General features: G+C 54.6%; 1 protein-coding gene and 1 long non-coding RNA gene across 8 annotated transcripts in view; one reads left to right on the forward strand and one right to left on the reverse strand.

Moving 5' to 3' along the window:
* The first annotated feature begins 1,346 nt into the window (after nucleotides 1-1,346).
* LOC133278754 (uncharacterized) lies at nucleotides 1,347-3,168 on the forward strand. Its single transcript, XR_009746682.1, has 2 exons — nucleotides 1,347-1,677; nucleotides 2,968-3,168. It is a non-coding gene; the product is annotated as an uncharacterized LOC133278754 (long non-coding RNA).
* ATP2B4 (ATPase plasma membrane Ca2+ transporting 4) overlaps nucleotides 2,284-22,645 on the reverse strand; it is a 44,246-nt gene continuing 23,884 nt past the window's right edge. For 3 of the 7 annotated variants that reach the window (XM_061471850.1, XM_061471852.1, XM_061471851.1), the window contains exons 7-21: nucleotides 21,527-21,562; nucleotides 19,893-20,054; nucleotides 19,594-19,808; nucleotides 19,259-19,501; nucleotides 18,912-19,153; nucleotides 18,422-18,656; nucleotides 17,331-17,510; nucleotides 16,613-16,700; nucleotides 16,398-16,504; nucleotides 15,384-15,575; nucleotides 15,055-15,268; nucleotides 14,123-14,334; nucleotides 13,454-13,561; nucleotides 12,990-13,172; nucleotides 2,284-5,790 (exon numbers count right to left, since the gene is read on the reverse strand). In XM_061471850.1, coding sequence (XP_061327834.1) covers nucleotides 5,485-5,790; nucleotides 12,990-13,172; nucleotides 13,454-13,561; nucleotides 14,123-14,334; nucleotides 15,055-15,268; nucleotides 15,384-15,575; nucleotides 16,398-16,504; nucleotides 16,613-16,700; nucleotides 17,331-17,510; nucleotides 18,422-18,656; nucleotides 18,912-19,153; nucleotides 19,259-19,501; nucleotides 19,594-19,808; nucleotides 19,893-20,054; nucleotides 21,527-21,562 — 2,723 coding nt within the window. In that variant the 3' untranslated portion in view covers nucleotides 2,284-5,484. Of the gene's footprint in view, nucleotides 5,791-10,679; nucleotides 10,873-12,989; nucleotides 13,173-13,453; nucleotides 13,562-14,122; nucleotides 14,335-15,054; nucleotides 15,269-15,383; nucleotides 15,576-16,397; nucleotides 16,505-16,612; nucleotides 16,701-17,330; nucleotides 17,511-18,421; nucleotides 18,657-18,911; nucleotides 19,154-19,258; nucleotides 19,502-19,593; nucleotides 19,809-19,892; nucleotides 20,055-21,526; nucleotides 21,563-22,645 lie in introns of all 7 variants that reach the window. The other 4 variants (XM_061471857.1, XM_061471854.1, XM_061471856.1 and 1 more) reach the window with 4 other exon arrangements.

Below are 22,645 nucleotides of genomic sequence, written 5' to 3' on the forward strand. Positions count from 1 at the left end.
TTCCAGTCAGGGTGTGCGCCCTGCCCATCATGGCGCCAGGCTGGGGTGTCTGAGGGAGCCGTCTCCTTCCTTGTGGCAGTGCCTCACCTCGGAGCTGCTCTTTCCAAGCTGGACGCTCTATTATGTTTTAAGCCTCTTTTCCCAGTGCTCACCCTGGGCCTTGGGAACACCTCTGAGGTCCTGGCAAAGGCAGGCTCCATGGTAGCCCATAGACCTCCACCTGCCTCCCTCAGCTTCCCTCCATGCTGGTGTCCTGGGTGGTACAAGAGGGCATGGGCACTGCCCACAGAAAGCAGGGCTGAGGCTGCACAGGGAAGCTTTTCCACCATGTTCGTGTCACCCAGCTCCACAGGTCGGTGTGGGCAAGGTTTGGATTGAGCCCCATCCCTTCAGCCTCCCCCAGCTCCATCTTCTCCTCATGGCTTGGCCTTGGTGTTACTATAGACGCAGAGGAGCAACCAGCCCTCCATTGAAGGCAGGGAGTCAAACAGCCCCAGTGCAATCAATACGTTTGGGAATCGAGTGTTTCAGGGGGGTTATTTCCTGTTGTCCTTCTTATCTGGGCCTCTATGGAGGCACAACAGTCCCAGCAGGGAGGGAGGACACGGCTTGAAGCCGGGGATCACAACTTCCACCATGCAGCACCTCAAGAGGTGCCATCAGGGAGGGGGGTTAGGGTTAGGGTTAGGGCTCCAGGGCAGCTCAATGCACAGCCCAGCCACGCTGGTTTGGATGTCACTTGACAGCCGGTGCTGGTCTTTGCTCAGGGATGGGATGCTTTTGATCCCCATCCCTCTTCCCACCCCACGGGCCCCACTTCCACGCTCCAGCTTGCTCCGACGGGGAGCCCGAGCATCCTAGGAGAGGATGTGGGATGGATTTCACAAGCTGGTGGACACGCATCAGGTACATGTGGGCACATTTTATTCTCTGGATGCATTTGCGCAGCGTTTCTGCTCAACAGCCAAAGCTTTATTGATTCCAAACCAGGACCCTTCTCCCCCCTTCAGATTTCTATGTACCCCCTTTCCCACCCCTCAACCACTCTTTTGCTTCCATTTGGATTATTATCCCTGCTTGGAGTCTGTTGTCTCAGAAGCCACCAACTGACAATTCATTCAAGTTTGGTTTTTCTCCCCGAGAACCATATAAATTACATGCAAAACATTGTACATAGAGATTAATATCAAAATGCATTACAGATCAGGTGCACTTGAAGCTGGACTCTAGGATATGGCAAACACACCAGGGTACATATTGCTTTGAAACCACCATTGTTTTTTGTTTTAATGTCATGCATACCACGTAATAGTCTTTTGTTTTGTATTTTTGGGTTTTTTGTACAAAAATACCAGTGCTTATTATACTTAGTTACTGGAAAAGAAAAAAAAAAACAACTCAGGTCTGCGTGCCCTCTTCAAAAGAAAGGTTTGTTGTGAGAGCATTGGATAAATATATATACACACATAAATGTTGATTTAATACTGTATATATATATATATTTATTTAAGGGGAGGAAATAAACTAAAGGCAGTTTTAGCCATGGGCTTTGCTGAAGGAAACCTCCATTCTGTTGTTGAGCAGGAGGATAACAGAGGCAGAGCCCGAGATCAGCCCGGCTCGGTGGCAGGGTAGCAGAGAGATGCTGGAGAGGAACAGCCAGGCATTGCCCTGCAGGTAGGAGAGCGGTCCCCCCACGTCACCGAGCTCCACTGGGGAGAGCTGGGATGCAGGAGGATGGTTTATGGGTTGATAAACTTGAAGGAGCTGGACCAAGCAGCGAGAAGCGATGGCAGACAGGTACATCTGTCCTGCGCCAAGAGGTACAAAGCTTGCAAGGACTCTTCTTTGACGTGCTTGGTCCCTGCAGGAGGGCAACGGCATCCCTGGAGCTGGGATGGGGCTTTTCCATTCACCCCAATGGCATGTCACCCCCGAGAAGCATTTCTGAAGGGGCTGAGCACTACAGGATGGCTACTCCTCGACTGGGGAAAGCCAGAGGCTGCCCATGCTAAAAGTTGGTTTAGTTTTTTTCCTTCTTGAGATTGTTTCAAAACTTTCCTCCAAGCTTATTGCACAAAAACCTTTGAAAATGAAGTAAAACCCCTGTGCAAATCAAAGGAAACCTCACCACAGAATGCAAATGCCTAAAAATGCCGGTTCAGCAACGCACACAGGACGTGGTGTAAATGTCTTTGGTACCAATCTGCCAATTTATTTCACATTAAAACCACCACCACCACCACCAGCGACCCTACTGTTATTAAGAACTGGATGCAAACGTATGTTCAGAGTGTTTTAATAACAAAGCATTCCAAGGCAAGTTAACACGGAGCACAGGGTATGACTTCGGTTCCTGTCTGGCATGGCACTCTCCCCCCGTGCACACTCGTGGCAGTTCAGACAAAGCAGAAAATAATAATATATATATATATTTCCCCCTTTTCAAGGCATGTTGCAGAGAGTCCCCACAAGTTCATGCTGCTTGACCATGCCTTTCAATGTAGAGCACCAATCTCCCCCAACTCTTTTGTAGCATCCTCAATAACTTAACCCAATCTGCTGCCAGTATATCACAGAAACTAAATAGGAAACATACTTTACAGGGAAAAAACAAAAGAAGGATGTATGCACAATAAACGTTGATACTTTAAGCAACCAGCCATACCAACATAATTTATATATATATATAAAAACCCCATTTCTGTCATCCAACTAACATCTAGTATAAAGATGGCTGCTTGGAGAAAAGGAAGCTGACTGGCATCCGCCTGTGAACTGCTGTCACACAGCCACGCGACTCAAGGCTTAGTTAGTTTTTTTTTGTCTTTTAAACAAAATACATATGGCTGACGTAAAAATATCCATTTCTGAGCTAAAGAAAACTATATTTTTTTATATCTTTTTTTTTGCATAATATTTATATAGAATTCTTCTTTCTCCCCCCCCCCACAACGTGGAAACTAGAACAACAAAAATAGATCAACTCAGAAACAACCAGACCCATGTGGCAACCTTCTGGGAGTGACTTTGAGAGCCTCCAAAGTTGGCTTTTTGTTGTTGGTTTAAGTCTTTGCAACAGGTCTGAGGTATTAAAAAAATATCAAAAGAAAGAAAATTGGTGCAATTCCCCCCAAAGTATTTAATAAATATTTCTGTGTAAGAACACCATATTTTCACCTTTTTTTTTTTCTTTTTTCTCAAATATTTAACATAGAAAAAAGTGATCTTTGAAGCAATGTCACCTTTAGTACAGCCTCAAACCCCACAACCACCCCTTTTGGCTCTCCTGTCGCCACTTGTGGGTAACCCCCCCCTGCCCTGCCCAGGGTAGGTCTCAGGCTCATGTATGGAAGGAACGGGGAGGGCAGGGGGCTTGACATTGAATTTGCAATTGAGATGGGGCAGTGGTGGCAATTTCTTCTTGCTGTTGGCAGTGTAGAGCCCAGCCTTCACCCCCTTTGCCAGCACCGAGCCAGGACACCTGGGAGAAGGACCTTTCCTCTGGGCAGGAATGGGGTGAGCTCGTACTTCCCTCCTCCCACCCCAAGGAAGGGACGAGTCGGTGCTGGGCTGGCAACAAAACAAAGACACTTGGTTTGTGTTGGTGGTTAAGGAACACTTATTTCTTGGCAAAGTACTGGGCCCTCGCGTGGCAGGTGGTGCTGCAGGCAGTGCTTGGAGAAGGCACGGGAGATTCTGCTGTGCGTTCAGAAAGGAAAGGAAAGAAGAAACCAGCCAGCCCCACCTCTCACTCAAAGCTCTCTGCTTCCAGGGATGGACGCTAGGCAAACACAATGATGTTGTACAGCCAGTTACAACGACGTTCTCTCTGCTTCCAACCAAGCCAAGCAGGATGAAGGAGAGAAGGCAGTGGAGCTTCCTCCAGCCCTGCCTGCCTGGGGCCAGTAACCAGGGGTGCACCAGCAAGGGGAAGAAACTAAGCCTAAGCAAAGCAAACTGCTGCATCCTGCTCAGTCCCATGGCTTCACAAGAGGGTCAAGTTCAGAGGACACTGGGGGCCTCTGGTCCACTAAAACAGGACTCCTGCCAAATAGTTACAAGAGACCAAGGTGAGGCAGGATGCAGGGTGAAGAGATGACCTTCAAGAAAGCAGGAAGTGAGGCAAAGCCTCCATGCAGCACCTTTGCTGGAAGACCTGCAGCTAACCAACCAACCAACCTGCACCTCGGGCAAATCAAGGGTCCTGCCATGGGTGCTAGAGCCTCCTCCCCTTCCACTGGCTAGAGCCTGAACCTGACTTACCCCTTCCACAATCGAGAGGTTGACCCACTGGAGTGTCAATAACCTGATGCTTGCTCTCCACTCAGCCTGCTAACGCTTGGGCAGCGATGCACAGAGCTGGTGGGCATGGCTGGAGCATCCTCTGGGGTTCCTCAGCAGTTAACCAGAGCTTGTACTCCAAGGCAAAAGGATTATTTAACCCAACAGTACAGACATGCCAGAACGGGCAGAAGTCCCTTTGCTCTTGCTGGCAGGAGCTGTTCAACCTTTGCAAGGCTCTCCCTTTCACAGCTCTTCAAAAGCAGAAGAGATGAATCTCTTAAGACTCCCCAGGAAGGAGCCCTTCTCACAACCATGGGTTTTTTCTTCACCACCCTTCCACTGCCAATTCACCTCCACCTTGCTTTGTAGAGAAACCAGAAGCTTTTACATCCAGCAAGGTTACAGCCAAGTCACCTTCATTCCTTACCTACCAATGACTGCTTTGGAAACAGAGAGAGGAGTGTGTGCGCACACACATGGAGGAGGAACTGCAAAGGCTAGGTACCATTTTCAAGGTGGAAGACTGGTGTATACATCCCTGTATCTGTCAAACCTGTGAGTAAACACCTTCCCCTGGCTGGGTTGATTTTTCATTTATTTGTCATTTCTCCCCCACTTCTCACTGTGGAGTTCTTGGGGGCAAATCCCACAAGCAAAGAACAAACCCCAACATTAGAAGAAAACCCTAAAAACCACAAGTGGAGAAAAAAAAAAAACCTAAAAGAAAAAGAAGAAATAAAAATCAAAGTCACAAATGCTCCCAGCCCTGAGGCTGAGCATGTGTGTGTAAGACTACAAGAACTTGAACTTCCTTTGAACATGCATTTTACAACGTGACCCCCCCCCCCCAACAACAGACACATGGAGCCCAACTCTCGGAGAGGAAATAATCTGGCTGCTTCACTTGGGCGAGTACCACTGAAAATGAGGGATGGAGATGCACAAGTTTGGCTTCGCCTCTCTCCCAACACCCAGCATCGTGGTACTCTGGTTCCCACTGCTAAATAATGGTAAAAAAAAAACCAAAAACCAAAAAACCCAAATCAAAACAACCCCCCCCAAAATGAAACACCAAAATGATATACGTATGAGCAGTTTGACACGAAGTGACCGCAGTGTGTGATCAGTTACTGGTGCCGGTGTCACACAGGGCGAGGGGCGAAGGTGGAGGAGGAGAGGGGGTTCAAAGTTCTAAGGTCAAACTGATGTCTCCAAGCTGTGTAAGGGGCTTTCAGGCTCCGGGACGGTGAGCTCAGCTTGATCGCTGTCCACTGCATTGTTATTTCTGTTGAGGGGTGTAGATCCACCCAGGATACCCCCACCTCGCTTTTTGAGTCCGTCAGTCTCGGGGTTGTCTTCAGCGCCGTCAAGGAATGGTGTTCGAGGCTCGTCTTCCTCCAGGATGAACTCTGGGTGAGTCATGAAGTTATGGATGGAGCTTCTGGATTCGGGTTTCTCGAGGCCTTCGTACAAGGAGCTACGGAACGCATTCACCACTTTGATCTGCCGGAGGCGAGGAGCGTGGGGGATAAACAGAAGAGGGGTTAGTATCTGCTATGAGGGGCCAGAGCTCCCAGGAGAAAGGCAAAATAACTCATAAAGACACAACAAAAAGCACAACAACAACAAGAACCACCACTGAGCAGACAGCTAAGTCGAAATGAAACATCTATGGTGAACTAGGAGGGCCAAGATGGATCAGACTCAGGCACTAGGTGTGTGATGGGGAATCAACCGACTATGGGGCGACTTCAGAAGCTGCAAGAAAAGACACAAAACAACTCAAAACCCACAACCAACCCCCACATCACTTCCAATGAACAGAAGCCAAAAGGCATTAGTTGTCATTATGGGTGCGCACGCGTATCTGTGTGTACAAACGAGGACAAGTGGAACTACGACTCAAAAAAGAGGTGGGTTAGACAAACAGCAGAAAAAAAAACAAACTACTGTGGGAGCCGTGTTGTGTGTGTTCTAGTTTGGGTTTAGACCTATAGAAAGGAATGGGCTTCAAAAAGGTGTCACAAACTTTTCAAGCCCATGTGAAGCAGCAGGTCCAAGTGGATGCCATGAGCACTAAAACTGGACCCAGCTAAGCATGCAAGAAGGAAGCCAGATCTGTGCGAGTTTGCCCACACGGCTGCCACCTGGATCCTGGGCTGGAGCTCTGGATCCATCCCTACATGCTGAAGAAGACCCAGCAGTTTCCAAAGGCCGTTGTTCTTTTGGATGCTCTGCACGAAAAATCAATCTCAAACTCTGCTAGAAAGCCTGGCCACACATCCACAGGCTGCCAGTCCTGCCACAAGCCAGACTCAGTGTGTTCCAAGCAGATCCAGAGCCCAGTTTGGACAACCGGGGTATGGCTCTGCTACCTCCATAGCACTGGAAAGGAGAGGTCTGGAAGCAAGCAAGTGGTGGATTCACTGATCCCTCCATTTGCTCTGGAAATCCAGCCTTGAGGCCTCCAGCTCTCGCCCTCCCTTGCAGCCAAGTCACAGTTTGGATGGATGGGTGACAAGCATCAGACCCAGTGAACAGAGGGGCAGGAGGTGGCAGCACCGTGGGGCTGCAGCAGAACTCTCTACCCCAGTGCAGCCACCGGCATGCATGAGCCAATGACTTGTGCATCCCAAGTGCAGCAGAGCTCCAACTGTCCTGGGTGAACTGGGGCTATCATCACTCCAGAAGACGCCAGAAGGCATCAACTGCAGGAGGGCGATGCGGTATGTGGGGTTCTGAAGCAGAGCTAACAAACCAAGCAGCTCAGGGTCTCCCAAGGGAACTGGGACATCTCCTGCCTTTCTAGAGGAGGAAGCTACTGACAACATTGTCAGCAAGCACGAAGCATCCTGCACACGCTCTCATGTGTCTTATGACAGCAAGAGAGGTCATCTTATGACCTGTTAAGCAGAGGTCATCTGGGACCAGGAGATCTGCTCCACTTCTCCTCTGGGAAGGAAATGCCTCCAGAACACTGTGAGACTTTGTTCAGCATCACTGAGCACAGCAAGGACATCGGTAACACCTCCCTGTAGCAGTGCCAGTCATCCTGCTCCATCTCTTGCCCCGTGGAAGCAGCAGGAGCTACCTTCATCTGCTCTCAACACTCAAGGAACCCAGTCCCCACTGTTTTCCCTGCATGGCATCCCTGGGGACTGAAGCTGGGGTGCAAAACGGAGGAGATCACACATCCCACAAAAAGGATGCTCCTCTGCAGCATCCCTAAGCTACACCTTGAGAACCTCCCCATCACCCAGCCACTGCCCAGGGAGCACAGAGCTGCTGATTCAGATATCCCCTTGCAAGGTGACAAGGCAAATAAAGATGTTTGTTCTGCCACTTCTTTGTGAATGGGCTGCAGATCTGGTGGGTGAACAGAGATTACACCCTTCTTCTTGGTGAGATGAGCTGGGTTAAAGTGTCCACCTTGGTCTGGTACACAGGCAGGATAGGAGGGAAGTCACCAACCAGCACAGCCAGCGAGAGCCTGCTGGGGATCTTTGGTATCAGCACAAACAGCATTCACAAAACCAGATCAGAGAGGCAGCCCAAGGAAGAGTCTCATGCCTGGATCCCTGGAGGTTTTACCTGGGAGATGCTCCAGGGCTCCCCTCTCAGGAGGGCTGAATCCAGTCTCCATCTGGCTCAGAGATGGTGCTGCCCTACCTGGGGCAGCAACGTGGCACCCCCAGGCACAGGCTCAGCACATCCCAGCTGGAAACAAACACACCAGCCCTGCACACACCAATGGAGCTGCACACGCACACATGAGCTGGATGACAAGCACTCATGAGGTGATGAGAGTGGGCCAGGTACCCCCCGGGATGCTGGAGCACCAGCTGGCCTGCAAAAGTGAAGATTTATGTAGCTGGGCCCAGAGATCCAGAGCTGTGTTTGCTGCACTAACCCCCACAGTCAGATCCAGGATAAATTCAGTGTTTAGTGTGAACGCACAGCACAAAGGAGACCACCAAGCAGGCCACCTTCAACCAAGAACCTGTCACATCATCCACGCCTTAACAACAGCAACTGCAAGCACTGATAAAAGCCCCTGCCCCTACAATGCAGTGTGCAAAGTCAACTGAACCAACCACAACTAAGAGAGCCCAAGGGAACTGGGCAGCCTGGTACAAGCTTAGAGGCAGGAGTAGCTTCACAGAAGCCCTTCCTACCCCACCACCTCGAGCACTGGTGAGTCCAGACCCCATCTACCGCATCCCTGCCTTCAATAAACTTCAGCACTGCTCACAAGAAATCACTGCTCTAGCAATAAGCTTCAGCCACAGCTTTCCTGAAGCTTTTCTTACTTTGATTTAACTATCTCTGTCAGCAACTGCTGTGAAATTAATTCAGCTGTTCCCTTGTCAAAGGAACCCAACAGTAAGGAATTGCCTTCTGAAAGAGCAAAACCAAAACCAAAATCCTCCCCACTGAGCCAACATCCCACCTCCCTCCTTTCCACCCACAACCTGCACAACCTCCATCCTTCTCATTTCACACCAGTGCTGCAGCACCACAATGTGCTGGGCAAATCCCACTGCTCACATGGAGATGGGAATGACATCTTCTGTGGGAAGCCAGCAGCAGCTCCACCACTGACCCTGACTTGCTTTGCCCAGCTCCTTCAAAGCAGGGCAAAACCCCCATGGGAGACCAGCTCAGCCCTGCAAACCATCTCCTGAGGGTCATTCCTGAGATTCCTTCTCCTCCAGCACTCCAGAGGGGCACATCCCTCAGAAGTGCAGTGGAAGGCAGAGGGACACTGTTAATCTGTATGGAGGGAAGTGGAGCTTTGAGAGAGAGGAGAGGGAAGCAGCAGAGGGAAATAGAGAGAAGTCTAGGCAGGAAACAGAGGGAAGACTTAGCAACCTGGGTTAGCTTCTTGTCAAGCTGTTTGCTGCCTGGAAAGGCACAAGCTATCCAAGTTATCTAGTCCCTTGCTGCAGATCAGGGAGAACATTCATCCACAGACTGCAAAAAACCCATGGTGTGGTCTCACCCACCCAAGCCCACTACCCTGAGACCCCTCTAAGCCGGTTTTCTTCCCATTAGGAAGTCTCGGTGGTGCACGGATGCAGTCAGGAACAGAAGGCAGCTGCGCTGCTTCAGAAACACCGGGGTTAAACAGAATCAACATCAAGCATCAGCATCAGCTAAACAGAGAGAAAACAAAATGATCAGGAATTCTCTCTTCTCTCCCACAGTGCACAAACAGTGGAGACTGAAAGCTATTCCAAAAGTCACCAAAGGTCTTTCTTCAATAAGAGGAGAACACAGAAAATGACTGTGCAATAAAAAAAGCCAATTATCCAGGAAAGAAACACTACCTACGGCCAGCCTGGCACAGCCCTGAAGAGAGAGAATCCACGCTCATGTGCTCACAAGCCTGTATATACATATCACAATGAACACGGAGAGGGGCACTGCACCAGAGAGGGCTTTCCTTTGGACTGGAAGCCCACAGCTAGATCCAGGATCCAGCTTTCCCACTGGTGTTCAGCAGGGCCACGTTTTCCATCTCCATTTGCATGCAGAGAGTCGCGTGTGTCTGGTCTGCACACACTGATTTGCAGCGTGTGCAGAACAAGCTGGGCACCGGTGGAGCCCGGTGCTGTCGCCGCCGAGCTCCAGGGCTCGCTCAGCCCCATCTCACACAGCATGCAAGCTCACAGGCAGGATGGGGATGCTGCTTGCTTACAAGCCAGCTCTCAAACAGCAGGTTGAGCTGCAAGGCTCCGGGCAGCTCTGATGCATCACCATGGGCCGGCTGAGCCGCGGTAACCGGCTGCTCACCCAGCCGAGGAGCAAACAGCCCTTCTCACAGCCATGCAAGAGGCAGGGAGCACACAGGCAGCCCCTTACCACGGCTCAGCTCATCCCAGTAGCACACTGACTGCTGTGGGAAGGTCTGAACGGCCACTCTGCCTCCAAACAGCTTTGGTAAAGCAAAGTCTCTGCCCATCCCTGCCCTCCTGGGGCATCCCAGGGCTGGGCAGAGCTGCATGGGAAGGCAATGACACCTTTTGGGTGCAGTGTGCCCTTTTCACAGCAATGCTTTTTAGTTGCTCGTGAACACAAAGGTTCTCTGAACTAGAACCACCAGTTTTGGCACCCCTCAGGAGGGTGGACTCAAACATCAGTCCTGCAAAGGAGGAGAAGAGGTAAAACTGGAGGAAGCAACAAGGGATGGGGTGGGGGGAAAGGACCAGGGTTAAAGATGCAACTGCATAAAAACTATTCCTTTTTCAAACTGCTCTCCCGCCCCATCCTTCATTTGGGAAATGAGTGTGAGTCAAGGTTTAGAGGGAGAGAGAACAGGCTGGGTTAGGTTGGTGCAGGTGCTCTCTGTGGTTATTAGAAGTCATGCATTGTAATAGACTATCACTCACTGCCCACAGGAGGAGATGCAGCAGCAGCAGCAACAGCAGAAGTGGTGGGAGTGGAATTGACGGAGGAAAGAGCTACATGGGTTGGGCTAGAAACATTTTTTACATCGTGGTGCTGGCTCACGATGGAAGGCTGTCTCCTGAGGGCTCCCTGCAAAGAGGAGGCGCCGGTCTGGAATGTGTAAACTACGTCCATCTGCAAAGAACCAGAGAGTGAGATAGCGTCGCCCCGGCCAGAGACAGGGAGAGGGGATGGGGATGGAAGGGAGCAGGGAGGTTGGGCAGACACACAGGGACAGGAAGGAAGAAGGAGGATGGAGAGGTGGGGAGGAGGGAGCCCCCCACCCCGCACTCCCATAAACCCACACCGGGTTTGTGGCTGGCATTTCTGGGAGCAGAGGAGAGGTCCCAGGCTCACAGGGACAGGGCTTAGCCCACCACCAAGAAGGAGACTGTGGTGGGAGGGGAGCGACAGAGGCAACACCTTGGGTTATCCTGACAATCTGGAGGAGGAGCAGAGAAAGAGAGAGGGTGGGCAGAGGTGCGAGCTGGCAGCCGGTGGTCCGGAAAACTGCACTGGCAAAGGGTTTCTGGGCCCTCAGCCCCATGGGATGCACATGGGGGGCTGAATCCTGGGATACACGATGCTCCATGGCAGCCAGCCATGCTGGGAGATGTTCCAGCCTCTCCCCCAGGCTCACGCTCTGCACAGGACTTGCAGGGATGCAGCAAGGAAGCACCCTCAGTGGATGAGCCACAGTTGCTCTGTCATTGCGCACTGAGGCCAGAGGAACCCAGCAGCATCTAGGTACCACTGTGGCTTCCAGCCCCATCCTGACCAGAGCAGCCTCGGCTGCACAGCTCCTTAGGGAGGGACACCTCCTCCAGCCCCACATGCTCACCCTGGGGGTGTTTTACACACTGCTTCACTCCTCCAGGCTGATCCCCCTCCTCAGAGGGACCTCCCTTCCTGAGTGCACAGGAGTCCTGCAGGAAAGAGCCCTGTGCTCTCCTCCAACCCGCGCCGAGTCAGGACAGAAGCCCCAGGATGCTCAGGTTGACCTGCTCGCTTCTCTGCTCCACGGCAGAGGAAGGAGCTGCTAAAGAGGCTCCAGGACCTGCCAGCATCCGGGACCGTCCTTCATATTGCAAGAGCTCATTTCAGCCCAGGTCCATCACGGCTGCAGGGAGATACCTGTGAGGCTCAGCCTCAGCAGCACACATGGCCACTGGTACTGCAGCTGTTCATATGCAACTGGACCCTTCCAAAGCAGCCCAGTGCTCCAAGCACATCTCTCAATGTGAATGAGCCACAGAGATCTGTCTGCTCAGCCCCATGCACTGCCCTGGGCTGCAGAAAAGCCCATCTGCCCCTTACCACAGGAAGGGAGTCAAGGCTCTCCCTCACCATGAAAACATCAAGGCAAGAGCTCACAGAGAAGCAAAGTTAACACAGCACAAAACGGCTGCTGTGCTGGCTCCGTGTCTTGGGCCACTTTGGTGACCTCCATCTGTTGGAGGAGCAGAGGAGGATGAACAGAAGGTTCAGAGCAGCCCTGCATGCCAGGGGACGTGGGGGACCTACAGCTTTCCTCCATGGGGCACCTCTGCCCCAGCGTCAAGGAAAGACAAGAGACAGTGATTCACTGCAGGGAACTCTCCCTGCCCTGCCCAGCAGCATTCCAGGGTTAAAAAAAACACCCTTTCAGGAAAATCTGAGTCAGAGAGAAAGAGCTGATGTAGAAAACCACATTAACAGATTGATTCTCCTCCCTTTCCTTGCTGTGGGGCCAAGAGCTCCAGGCCAGGAGACTGCAGACTGGCAGGGAGGGGTGGCAAGAGCCCTTGGCCAAAGAGCTGTCAGGAAGGACAGCAGAGGAGTGAGACCAGCAAGGGTCTCACGCAGGCAGATTCCTCTTGGGCCCATTCCCCTCTGGGAGCAGCATCCCCACAGTGACCAGGAGCAGCGTCAGAGCTGACACCTCCAAGAGCCCTGGAGGCTCCTGTGCCCTGGCCCCACAGCTTCCGAGCACCCTCCTCTGCTGCATGAGGTGCCCATCAGCAGCACATCCAGCCTCAGGCTGCGGGACACTGTGTTCCACATGGGAACAGGCTTGTGCCTCCCCTGGCCCAAACCCAGGCTGTCCTGCTTCCCCAACCAGAAAGGCACGGGTGGTGGGAGAAGTCTAGCCCAGGAGGTGATGGCATCCTCTGAGCAGCAGCCTCTATCCAGGCAGAGCCCCTGGAGAGAAAGAGAAAGAAGGAAAGAGAGAGAAGGAAGAGCCCCACCCCATCCCCACTGCCCCACAGTACCTGTGTCTGTATCCTATTGAGACCCCTGAACCACAGGATCTGCCCGCGCCGCAGCTCCATCTCAGCGTGGTCGATCTCGTCCACGTCTTCAGGCAGCTCCTCCTCTGGGATCTCCTCCTTGGTGATGCCATGCCCAGCTTCCTTCAGGAACTTCAGGTGGCTGGTTGGGACAGTGCAGATGAGCTGGGGAGAGGCAGGGAGAGAGCAGCTCCTTAGCTTGCAGGTCGGGGCTGCGTGGAGCCCACCACCAAAGGCAAGCAACGAACTGCCAGGACTCAGCTGGGACACCCGGATACCACTGCTTGGAAGCAGGGTGGGAAGAAGGAGCAGATGAACAACCTCTCCTCCTCACTGCTGGGATGGAGCATCCCCCCCTTGAGCAAACACCAGGGAGGATGAGGAGGGGAAGGCAGGCTGGGCTGCAAGTGCATGGCACATGGTGGGTTCTTCACACTGGCTCTTACCTGGCCCCAGAGGAGCTCTCCCACTCCGATAAAAATACACCAGAACCACTGGCTGAGGGTGAGCCCGGAGCAGCTGAACGGCTTCCCCCCAAACTCCACAATGAGGATCTACAGCACAGGAGAGAACAAGTCACACGAGGTCCCCTAAAGGCCACACATCTCTTCCCCACTTCCCAGGGATCACAAGAGGAGCCAAGGACCTCAAATAGGACAAGGGGTGATGGGTTTAAACTGGAACAGGGGAGTTTCAGGTTGGAGAAAAGGAAGAAGCTCTTTGCTGTGAGGGTGCTGAGGTGCTGGCACAGGGTGCCCAGAGAAGTGGTGACTGCTCCATCCCTGGCAGTGTTCAAGGCCAGGCTGGACAGAGCCTTGGGCAACATGTGTGAGCCATCCCTGCCAATGGCAAGGGGATGGAAGTGGATGAACTTCAAAACCATTCAATGATCTATGACCTATGCTATTAACTTCACAGGACACCAGAGACGCGCTGAGCGGCCCTGGCACCTCCCAACACACTCTGGACCCCGATAACCAGGCTTTGTGTCACCAAGAAGCTGCTGGAGCAGAATAAAGGGCCAGAACAGAGCTGAGGGCAGTGACTGCAGCAGACACCGGTCCTCCTGCGGCACGGTCCCCTCCCAGCCCCACCATTCATTCCCAAAGCTTCACCTGAGCTGCAAACGTGCCCAGCACCACGGAGCAGAAGATGGGGTTGCGGTAAATGGCCTCGAAGACGTTCCTCTCGCCGTGGATCTTGCGGGCATTGATCTCGTTGAACAACTGCATCATGACAAAGGTGTTGAAGACGATGGTGTAGTGCTCGGTGGGCGGGGAGTGCAGCGGGGCATTGCGGCCACTGTCGATGTCAAAAAACCTCTCCCCTAAGCAGACAAGTGGGATTGGGGAGGGGATGGGGAAGGACAGGGAAGAGAGAAGGTGAGATCCTGGCTCCTCACTTCCACTTCGCACTGCGGGAGGTGGAATTAGGATCCCAGGCTCTTGCTGATAATCCCTTGACCCAGTTGGAGTCCCCCGGTGCTAGCTCCAATGAATGCTTAAAGATGTTGAAAAGCTGCTTCCCCGGCTCTAGAACTAAACCCCCTCTTCCTTATTACCCTCCTGCTTCCCATCTGCTATTGTTAAGCCTTCCAGTACCTAAAGGGGCTACAAAAAAGCTCAAGAGGAGCTTTAGACAAGGGTTTGTAGGGACAGGCCAAGGGGAATGGCTTTAACCTGCCAGAGGGGAGACTGAGATGAGCTCTTAGGCAGAAGCTCTTCCCTGTGAGGGTGCTGAGGCGCTGGCACAGGGTGCCCAGAGAAGCTGTGGCTGCCCCATCCCTGGCAGTGTTCAAGGCCAGGTTGGACACAGGGGCTTGGAGCAAGCTGCTCTAGTGGGAGGTGTCCCTGCCTGTAGCAGGGGTTGGAGCTGGAAGAGCTTTAAGGTCCTTTGCAGCCCAAACCATTCCATGGTTCTATGATTAAATAAGCTCTGTCCTGGCCAACACAAGTTCACCGAGTGACAATGAAGAGCAAGAGATGCAGGGCTGGGACTTCTGCCCCTTTGTCACCACCCTCCTGTTTGTTGGGGCCTCAAAGCTCACCTGCAAAGAGCAGCGTGAAGATGATGGCGAGCTGGTACACAGCGTGCCCCAGGATGTTCTTCATCATGGTGCGGGAGATGAGCGGCTTGTTGCGGCCATAGGGCTTGCGCAGCAGCAGGGACTCACATGGGGGCTCTGTGGCCAGGGCTAAGGAGGCGAAGGTGTCCATGATCAGGTTCACCCACAGCATCTGGACAGCCTTCAGGGGCGAGTCCTGCGGAGAGAATGGGGGGGGGAAGAACACATCACACCACCAAGACCACCCTCTTCTCCCTCCTCATGTCGCAGGAGCCTCCACTCTCCTCCCATCAAGCCCAGCACCCCCTTACCTGTGTGATGCAGGCCCCCGTGAAGGCCACGATGACGGCCACCACGTTCACGGTCAGCTGGAACTGCAAGAACTTGGAGATGCTGTCGTAGACGTTGCGGCCCCACATCACCGCCTTGACGATGCTGGTGAAGTTGTCATCCGTCAGGATGATGTCCGAAGCCTCCTTCGCCACGTCCGTGCCTGCGATGCCCTTGAGGAGCAGGGAGAAAGCAACAGGGTGAGTCACGGAGCAAGCTCCATGCTTGGCATCCGCCTGGCTCCGCTTCTTCCCAAGAGAGAAATCCACCAGAGCCCGAGGAGCCGGAGCCCAGCCTGTGTTTGACAGCGAGTTCTACCACAGCACTCGGTGTGCAGAGGCTCCTTAGCAGCGAAGCCTTCAAGACCAGACATGGGCTCTGGGTCAGTGCTGCTTTTCAGCCCCACATTGGCCACGTTTGTTCGGCGGGAGCTGAGCTCGCTGCTTTTCTCCCCGCTGGCACACAGAGGCGCTCGCTTTGCAGTGATTGAATGCACTGAGGCTCGTAAGGAGCCGGCTCTGTCTCAGGCAGGGACACCCAGGCTGCTGCTGCAGGGTGTGAGCTTCAGATGCAGCTGGACAGAGCTGTCCCCTCTGCTCCCCACTCTCTGGAGGTCCAGCACTTAGCCCCCAGCAAAGCCCAGTGCCTGGCCCCATGGCAGGGCTGCTCCTGCACATGAGAAGCCTGGGTGAAGAACTGCAAGGATGACTTACTGGGTGAGTTACTGACCCCACAGCTCAGCCATCAGGGCCAGGCAGGTCCCTGCAAGTACCAGGGCACCTTTAGCTTGATGTGGTCCCTGCAGCTGGGACAGAGGAGCCCAGCCATAAGGCAGCATCCCACTGATTGCTTCTCATCAATCTTTTGCTATGAATTTAATGAGAATTAAACCAAGCCTCCAAATCAAGTTTCACTAATCCAGAAATATGAGAATAACCAAGTGTGCCATTAGTTCTGCACCCAAAGAGAGTGGAAAACCCACTGCCCATCCGTACCATAGCAAACCCAACATCAGCTTTCTTCAGAGCTGGGCCATCGTTGGTCCCATCCCCGGTCACAGCCACCACCTGCCTCTGGTCACCAATGGTGCTGTCGATGATACCTGGAACAGAGACAAGCAGTTGAGAGGAAACTAAGCCCCAAGGGCAGGGTCCAGGCTGCAAAAGTCCCCGTGCCAAGCAGGATGAGACACTGCGAGGGACCAGCTCACCTTTCACCAGCGTGTGCTTATCTGTTGGGGAGGAGCGCGCCAGCACACGCAGCTTGGGCCAGATCTTGTCCAACTGCTCCTGTTCCACCTGCAGGACAAAGCAGGTGTGAGAAAGGGCAGGAGCCCCCCTGGAACCTTCTGCCTCACTTGGAGCACTGTGTGCAGTTCTGGTGTCCTCATGTAAGGACATGGAGCTGTTGGAGCAAGTTCAGAGGAGGCCACGAGGATGGACCTCAGAGCAGCTTCCAGTGTTGGAAGGGGGCTACAAGGATGCTGGAGAGGGACCTGCATCAGGGACTGTAGTGATAGGACAAGGGATGATGGGTTCAAACTGAAACAGGGGAAGTTCAGGTTGGAGATAAGGAAGAAGTTCTTTGGGGGTGGAGAGGCCCTGGCACAGGTTACCCAAAGAAGTGGTAAATGCTTCATCCCTGGCAGCGTTCAAGGCTAGGCTGGACAGAGCTTTGGGTGACATGGCCTAGTGTGAGGTGTCCCTGCCCATGGCAGGCAGCTGGAACTGGGTGATCTTAAGGTCCTTTCCAGACCAAACCATTCTGTGATGCTACAAGACAGAGCTTCCACCTCCAAGCACCCGAACGGTGCAGTTGCACTGGGTACAGATGCCAGCAAGCAGAGGGACCAGCTGCATTTACCCATAGATAAGAGGAACACCGACCCCCCCCTCCCCGCAGAGCAGGCCCTGGGGCTGCCCTCCCACCTCTCCCTTCTCGTTGCGGATGAGCCGGTTGAACTCCTTCCCCTCCAGGCACAAGAAGTCCTCCCCTGGCAGCAGGATGCCACACTTGGTGGCGATGGCACGGGCGGTGTTGATGTTGTCCCCAGTCACCATCCGGACAGTGATGCCGGCACGCTGGCACTTCAGGATTGCATCTGGCACCTGGGGGACAAGGACAGATGGGTCTGGATGCTCAAAGTATCCCCAGAAACAGGCAGCTCCTCTCCCATCCTCCCTAAAAGGACCTGGAAAGGGCCCTGGTGGGGTCAGGAACCTGCCTCCACCCAGAGCTCAGTGCTCACACTGTGGATGTGATGCTGAACCAAAAATCCCCCTCCAGCACCAGCACAAGCAGCAAGGGAAAGCCACCAGGGACTGGAGAAGATGCCTGCCCTGCTCCCAGCCTCATGTGTGTGTCCAGAGCAGCTCCTCCAGCACAGACAACACGAGAACTTCCAGCCCCAAGGGGAAGGCAACCACGCTGCCTCCCCCCCATCACGCTGCGGTGCTGGGCGCCAGGGCTTGGCCAGGCGATCCATCAAAACGGGGGCACTTGAGCCACCCTGCTCCAGCAGCACTAATGGGTTTAGCCATTACAGAGCGGTGGGGGAAGAGGATATTAGTGAGAAATTAGCAAATCGAATCAGTGGCCTCCAGAGCCGGTGCAGACGGGGCATCTGTAATGCAATTCCCAGCCCCAGATACTTGAACATCTAATCAGGAAAGATGCAAGCAAGGCGGGAGCGTGGGGGCAAGCTCCAAAATGTAATCAGGAGGCAGGTATTGGAGGGCTTATTGCATTAGCCCAGCTGCCTGCCCCGGCAGAGGCAGAGCTGCGAGGGAGGAACCAGCTGCATCAGCCCTGCATGGTGCCTCTCTGCACCTTTCAACTGATGTAGAACCCTAATGCACAGACCCCTGTTAGCAACAGGGGGGAAAGACTGGGCAGAACCACCCTGCCACCAGGTCATTCTGTGCAGGTAGGGGACAGAAACGCCTGCAGGATGGAGCTGGTAGCGTGGGGTACTTCAGAGATGGATGCAGAGGAGCCAGGGCAGAGGTGGGTTCGGTACCTCTGGCCGCACAGGGTCCTCTATCCCCACCACAGCAATGCAGGTGAGGTCGGACAGGATCTCGTTCTCGCTGTCCCAGTCGGGCTCAGCGTCGGCAGGGAAGTCCCGGAACGCCAGGCAGATGGTGCGCAGGCCGTGGCAGGCCATGGGCTCAATCACCTTCTTCACCATCTCATCCCGGTCCTTCACCTTGAACGCCCGGGGGTCACCGTTCTTGTCCAGGATCTTGGTGCACCTAACGCAGGAGCGGGATGGAGGGTGAGGGAGGAGCACATGCTGCCAGCATCTGCTCCCCCGGTCACCCAGGTTCCCCATCCCTTTCCCAAAGTCACCCTAAAAGAGTTAAACACATCGCACAGCGGCACCTCCTTGCTCCAGAATTGGGCACCCTTCACCCTGCAGCCCCCCCCACCAAACAGCTCCATGGGGCATCTCAGCCTAAAGCCCATGGGATGGAGAGAGGACCAGTGTGCTGAAGGAGGATGGTTACTTGCGGAGGATGATCTCGGAGGCTCCTTTGCTGTACATGCGGAAGCCGCCGTTGCTGTTCTTCAGGACCGTGCTCATGGACTTGCGCACCGAGTTGAAGGTGTAGACCTTGTAGAGCTTCTCCTCTGGCACCTCGTTCCGCACAGCCTGGTAATCCTGCTTCAGGTCCAGCACGAAACCCAGCAGGGCACACTCGGTTTTGTTCCCCACTTGCCGGGGTAGCCCCCCTTCCTTCTCGGGTGGCTGGAGGGGAGAAAGGAAAGGAAACGCAATGCCAAACCTGGATACAGCAGGATGGGAGCTGCAGGCGGGAAGCCCAGCATGCAAGGCTGCGGTTCTCCAGCTCACCAGGATCTTGGATGTGTAAGCTGAGTTGATGGAGACACCGTTGACGATGAGGTCCAGGATCTTGGGCAGGATGGCTTCGGGATCAGGAATCTGGCGGTAGTGGGTATCCCCCACGTAAGCCTGCACCACCGTCATGCGGTTCATGGTGAGCGTGCCCGTCTTGTCCGAGCAGATGGCGGTGGCATTGCCCATGGTCTCACACGCATCCAAGTGCCTCACCAGGTTGTTGTCCTTCATCATTTTCTGCAACAGGCACCACAACCAGGCGAGTCAGAGCCCAAAGCCTTGAATCCCCTCATCATACCCATGGCGACCCCACTGCACCGCGGTCTCACCTTCACAGAGTAGGCCAAGGAGATGGTGACTGCCAACGGGAGCCCTTCAGGCACAGCCACCACCAACACGGTGACACCGATGATGAAGAACTTGACGAAGTACTGGATGTAAATGGGGGTGCACTCTGCCAGCCAGGGCCGCCGCTGCACCCCAAACGTGTCGATCACGAAGTACAGCACCAAGATGATGACCGTGATGGCTGACATGATCAGCCCTGGGGGAAGAAGAGGCAGAGGAGGAGGTGAGGGGATGCTGGGCAAGGGGACAGCAAGGAGACAGCCCATGGAGGGCCACTTACCCGCCTTCCCAATCTGGACTGCCAAGCGTGTGAGCTTCCCTTGCAGCACAGACTTCTCTTTCTTAGGCACCTTCACCTTCTTCTTCTCCTTCTCCTCATTTTCCACCCCTTCCTGGCTCTTCAGGGGCTGGATCTCTAAGGCCACACCATCCTGAGTTTTAGCTACAGCCCAAGGTAAAACAAGACACCACGTGTGAAGAGGAGAGAGACCAGGAAAACCTCTGGGACACCACTGAGAAGAATGGTGGTGAGAGAGAGAAAACCCAGAACAAGAACCATTCCCGAAGACACACGCATCCGAGCACATGGAAACCTCCTGTCCCAGGGCCCTGCCTCTTCCCTATGGGGCAGTTTTCTGTTATCTACCCCAACCCTATGGATAAAGGATCCTCAGAGCTGACACTGGCACCGGTCACACCTCTAAGGCAGCACTGCAAGAAACCCTCTGGCCAGGGTCTGGGGTGGAAGCAGGTCTCTTTTAGCCTCCCCTATGGCTGCTTTGCACTGTGCAGCAGATGGGGAGCCTTTTGGGCTGACCCCAGAGAGCCTCCAGTGCTCCCAGGCTCCTGAGGAGCATCCCCAGTCCCTCCCAGTGCCACCTGTGGGCAGCTCAGCAGCAATCACCTGCCAGGGGAGTGACAGAGGGGGTGAGATGGAGGGGGACGGTTAGCCATTGGGATGGAGGTTGAAGAGGAGTGAGCCAGCTCCTTGGATCCCAGCCCTGTGCCATCCATCACATCTTTAGGACCCGGGATAGCCAGGCTTTCAGCGGCTATCATGGCCTGGTCCAACTGAAGGCCTGCACCAGGAGCCCCAGCTCAGCTGGAAGCTTTGGAGAGGGATGGGAAGAGGGTGGGACCCCCCCCCAAAAGCTGCCTGCAGGCCCCCCAGGACCTGTCCCTTCCTGGCTGCTGCTGGAGCCAGCCTGGTAGCTCCCAGCAGCTCCACATCGGACACCTCCACGGTTACAACAGACCCGACACGGACAGAACAAGCACCCGGACACAGTCTGACGGGAAGGAGGGAAACTCAAACTGCTGAGAGGAGAGAGAAAGAAAGAGAGAGGTGGAGAGAGAGGTGCAGGGATGGGCTTCCTCCACAGCCTGCAAAGAACAGTGTGAGAAACACTGGCGAGGAGACGCTCACGGAGTCGAGGCCATGGGAGGAGAGGGTACAACCGTCACGTTGGCCAGGCCCCATGGGACGTCAGCCCACGCACAGCAGCAGGGGACCCACATCTCTGCCCCCAACACAAGCCCTGCAAAGGGACAGCCTCCGAGGGGCACTGCCAGGCTCATGTCAACATGGATAATAAAGGGATGCTCTGTCGGTGGTCCAGGCTGCTGCAAGAGCCCTGTCCTTCCTGCACAAGAGCTTTGCCCTAGGCAGGGCAACGTGGCCATGGGGAAAGCCAGCCAGCCCCATCGAAGCTACACACAGCCCTAGGGTGGGTACCAGAGGGCACCGTGCTGGGGCCACCGGCCACGGGACCGCTGCACCCTCTCCCAGGACAACGAGGCGAGAGTCCCGCCGGAGCAGCAAAGAGCACAGACTGATGAGAAGAAGGAAGGAAGGAAGGAGGAATGCTCAGTAGTTAGTGTGGTGCTGGTTCAAAGGATGGAGAGGCTGGTTACCTTTGTTGCGGTTTTCGGGGGCTCCGCTTTTTTTACCTGTTCAAAGAGAGAAAGGGTGGAGGGCTCAGCACATGGACCCACGGCCATCATCCGGCTGCTGGGACAGCCCAGGGCCAGCCCTGCTCCGAAGGGGCCGCACACGCTCTGGTGGGATCCATACACAGGGCTCAGCTCCCTGCTGGCACCGCACTCGGTCCATAGCTGGCGGCACTGGCAAGGCTCCGGAGCGCCCTGTGCTCCCTTAGGCACCCCATCCCTAAGGCTTCAGGCTTCCCCACCTGCAAAGCACCTCCTGCAACCCTCGGCAGTGCTTCCAAGTGTGCCCAGGGACGTCTCAGACCTTCGGGGAGAAGGAACCACGCAGCAGAGCTTGTTCTCTATGCAGCACGTGCCAGGCACTGTGCTCCCTACCTCCCGCTGCTGTGGGTGCAAGTGGATGCACACAGGAGGCATAGACTTGTCCCCTGCCATGGGCAGCACGACACCCCTAGCGAGGGGCTTTGCCCCAACATGTGTGATGGGCAAGGGGGTCCCATGTGTGCCTCTATACAACATGGGGCTCCTGCAGTTGAAGCAAGCCTGGAGTGACAAGGGGTTCACGCACTTCTCCCCATCATCCCTTGGCACCATGAAGGGGACAAGCTGGTGAAGCCCCTGCCCCACTTCACTCCCCAGCTGAGGGCTGCAAGGCACAGAGCTGGTTTGCTGTGGGGCTGAGCAAAGGCTGGGAAAGTACCAAGCCTGGGAGCCTCTGTTCCCGCACCAGCACCATTCCCACAGCTCATCCCTTACTCCCACCTCCAAGCTGGCAGCTAAACCCCAAGAGCTCCTCAGCTCCCAGTGCCAGCGATGGAAGGCAGCTGCCCGGCCTGGGCGAGCAGAGCTGCAGGAGCCCAGCACAGACACGGCCTGGAGCGGATCCGGATGCTTCCCCGCACCTGGCATCACATCCCGGGAAGGGCTCCCTGGTGCTGCTGCCAGCAGCTCCCTCCTGCCAGCTCCCCGCACCTCACGGCTGCTCCCAATGAGCACAGTGACACGGGGGAGAGCAGGAGCTCCCCAAGCCGATGCTGGCTTTAAAGCTGGCACAGAGCAGGGGAGTAAGCAGTGAGATGTGAG

This window comes from Pezoporus flaviventris, unplaced genomic scaffold (assembly GCF_033815535.1).
Source record: "Pezoporus flaviventris isolate CSIRO_AGI_PZ_B2104156 unplaced genomic scaffold, CSIRO_AGI_Pfla_v1 ptg000069l, whole genome shotgun sequence".
Classification (NCBI taxonomy): Eukaryota; Metazoa; Chordata; class Aves; order Psittaciformes; family Psittacidae; genus Pezoporus; species Pezoporus flaviventris.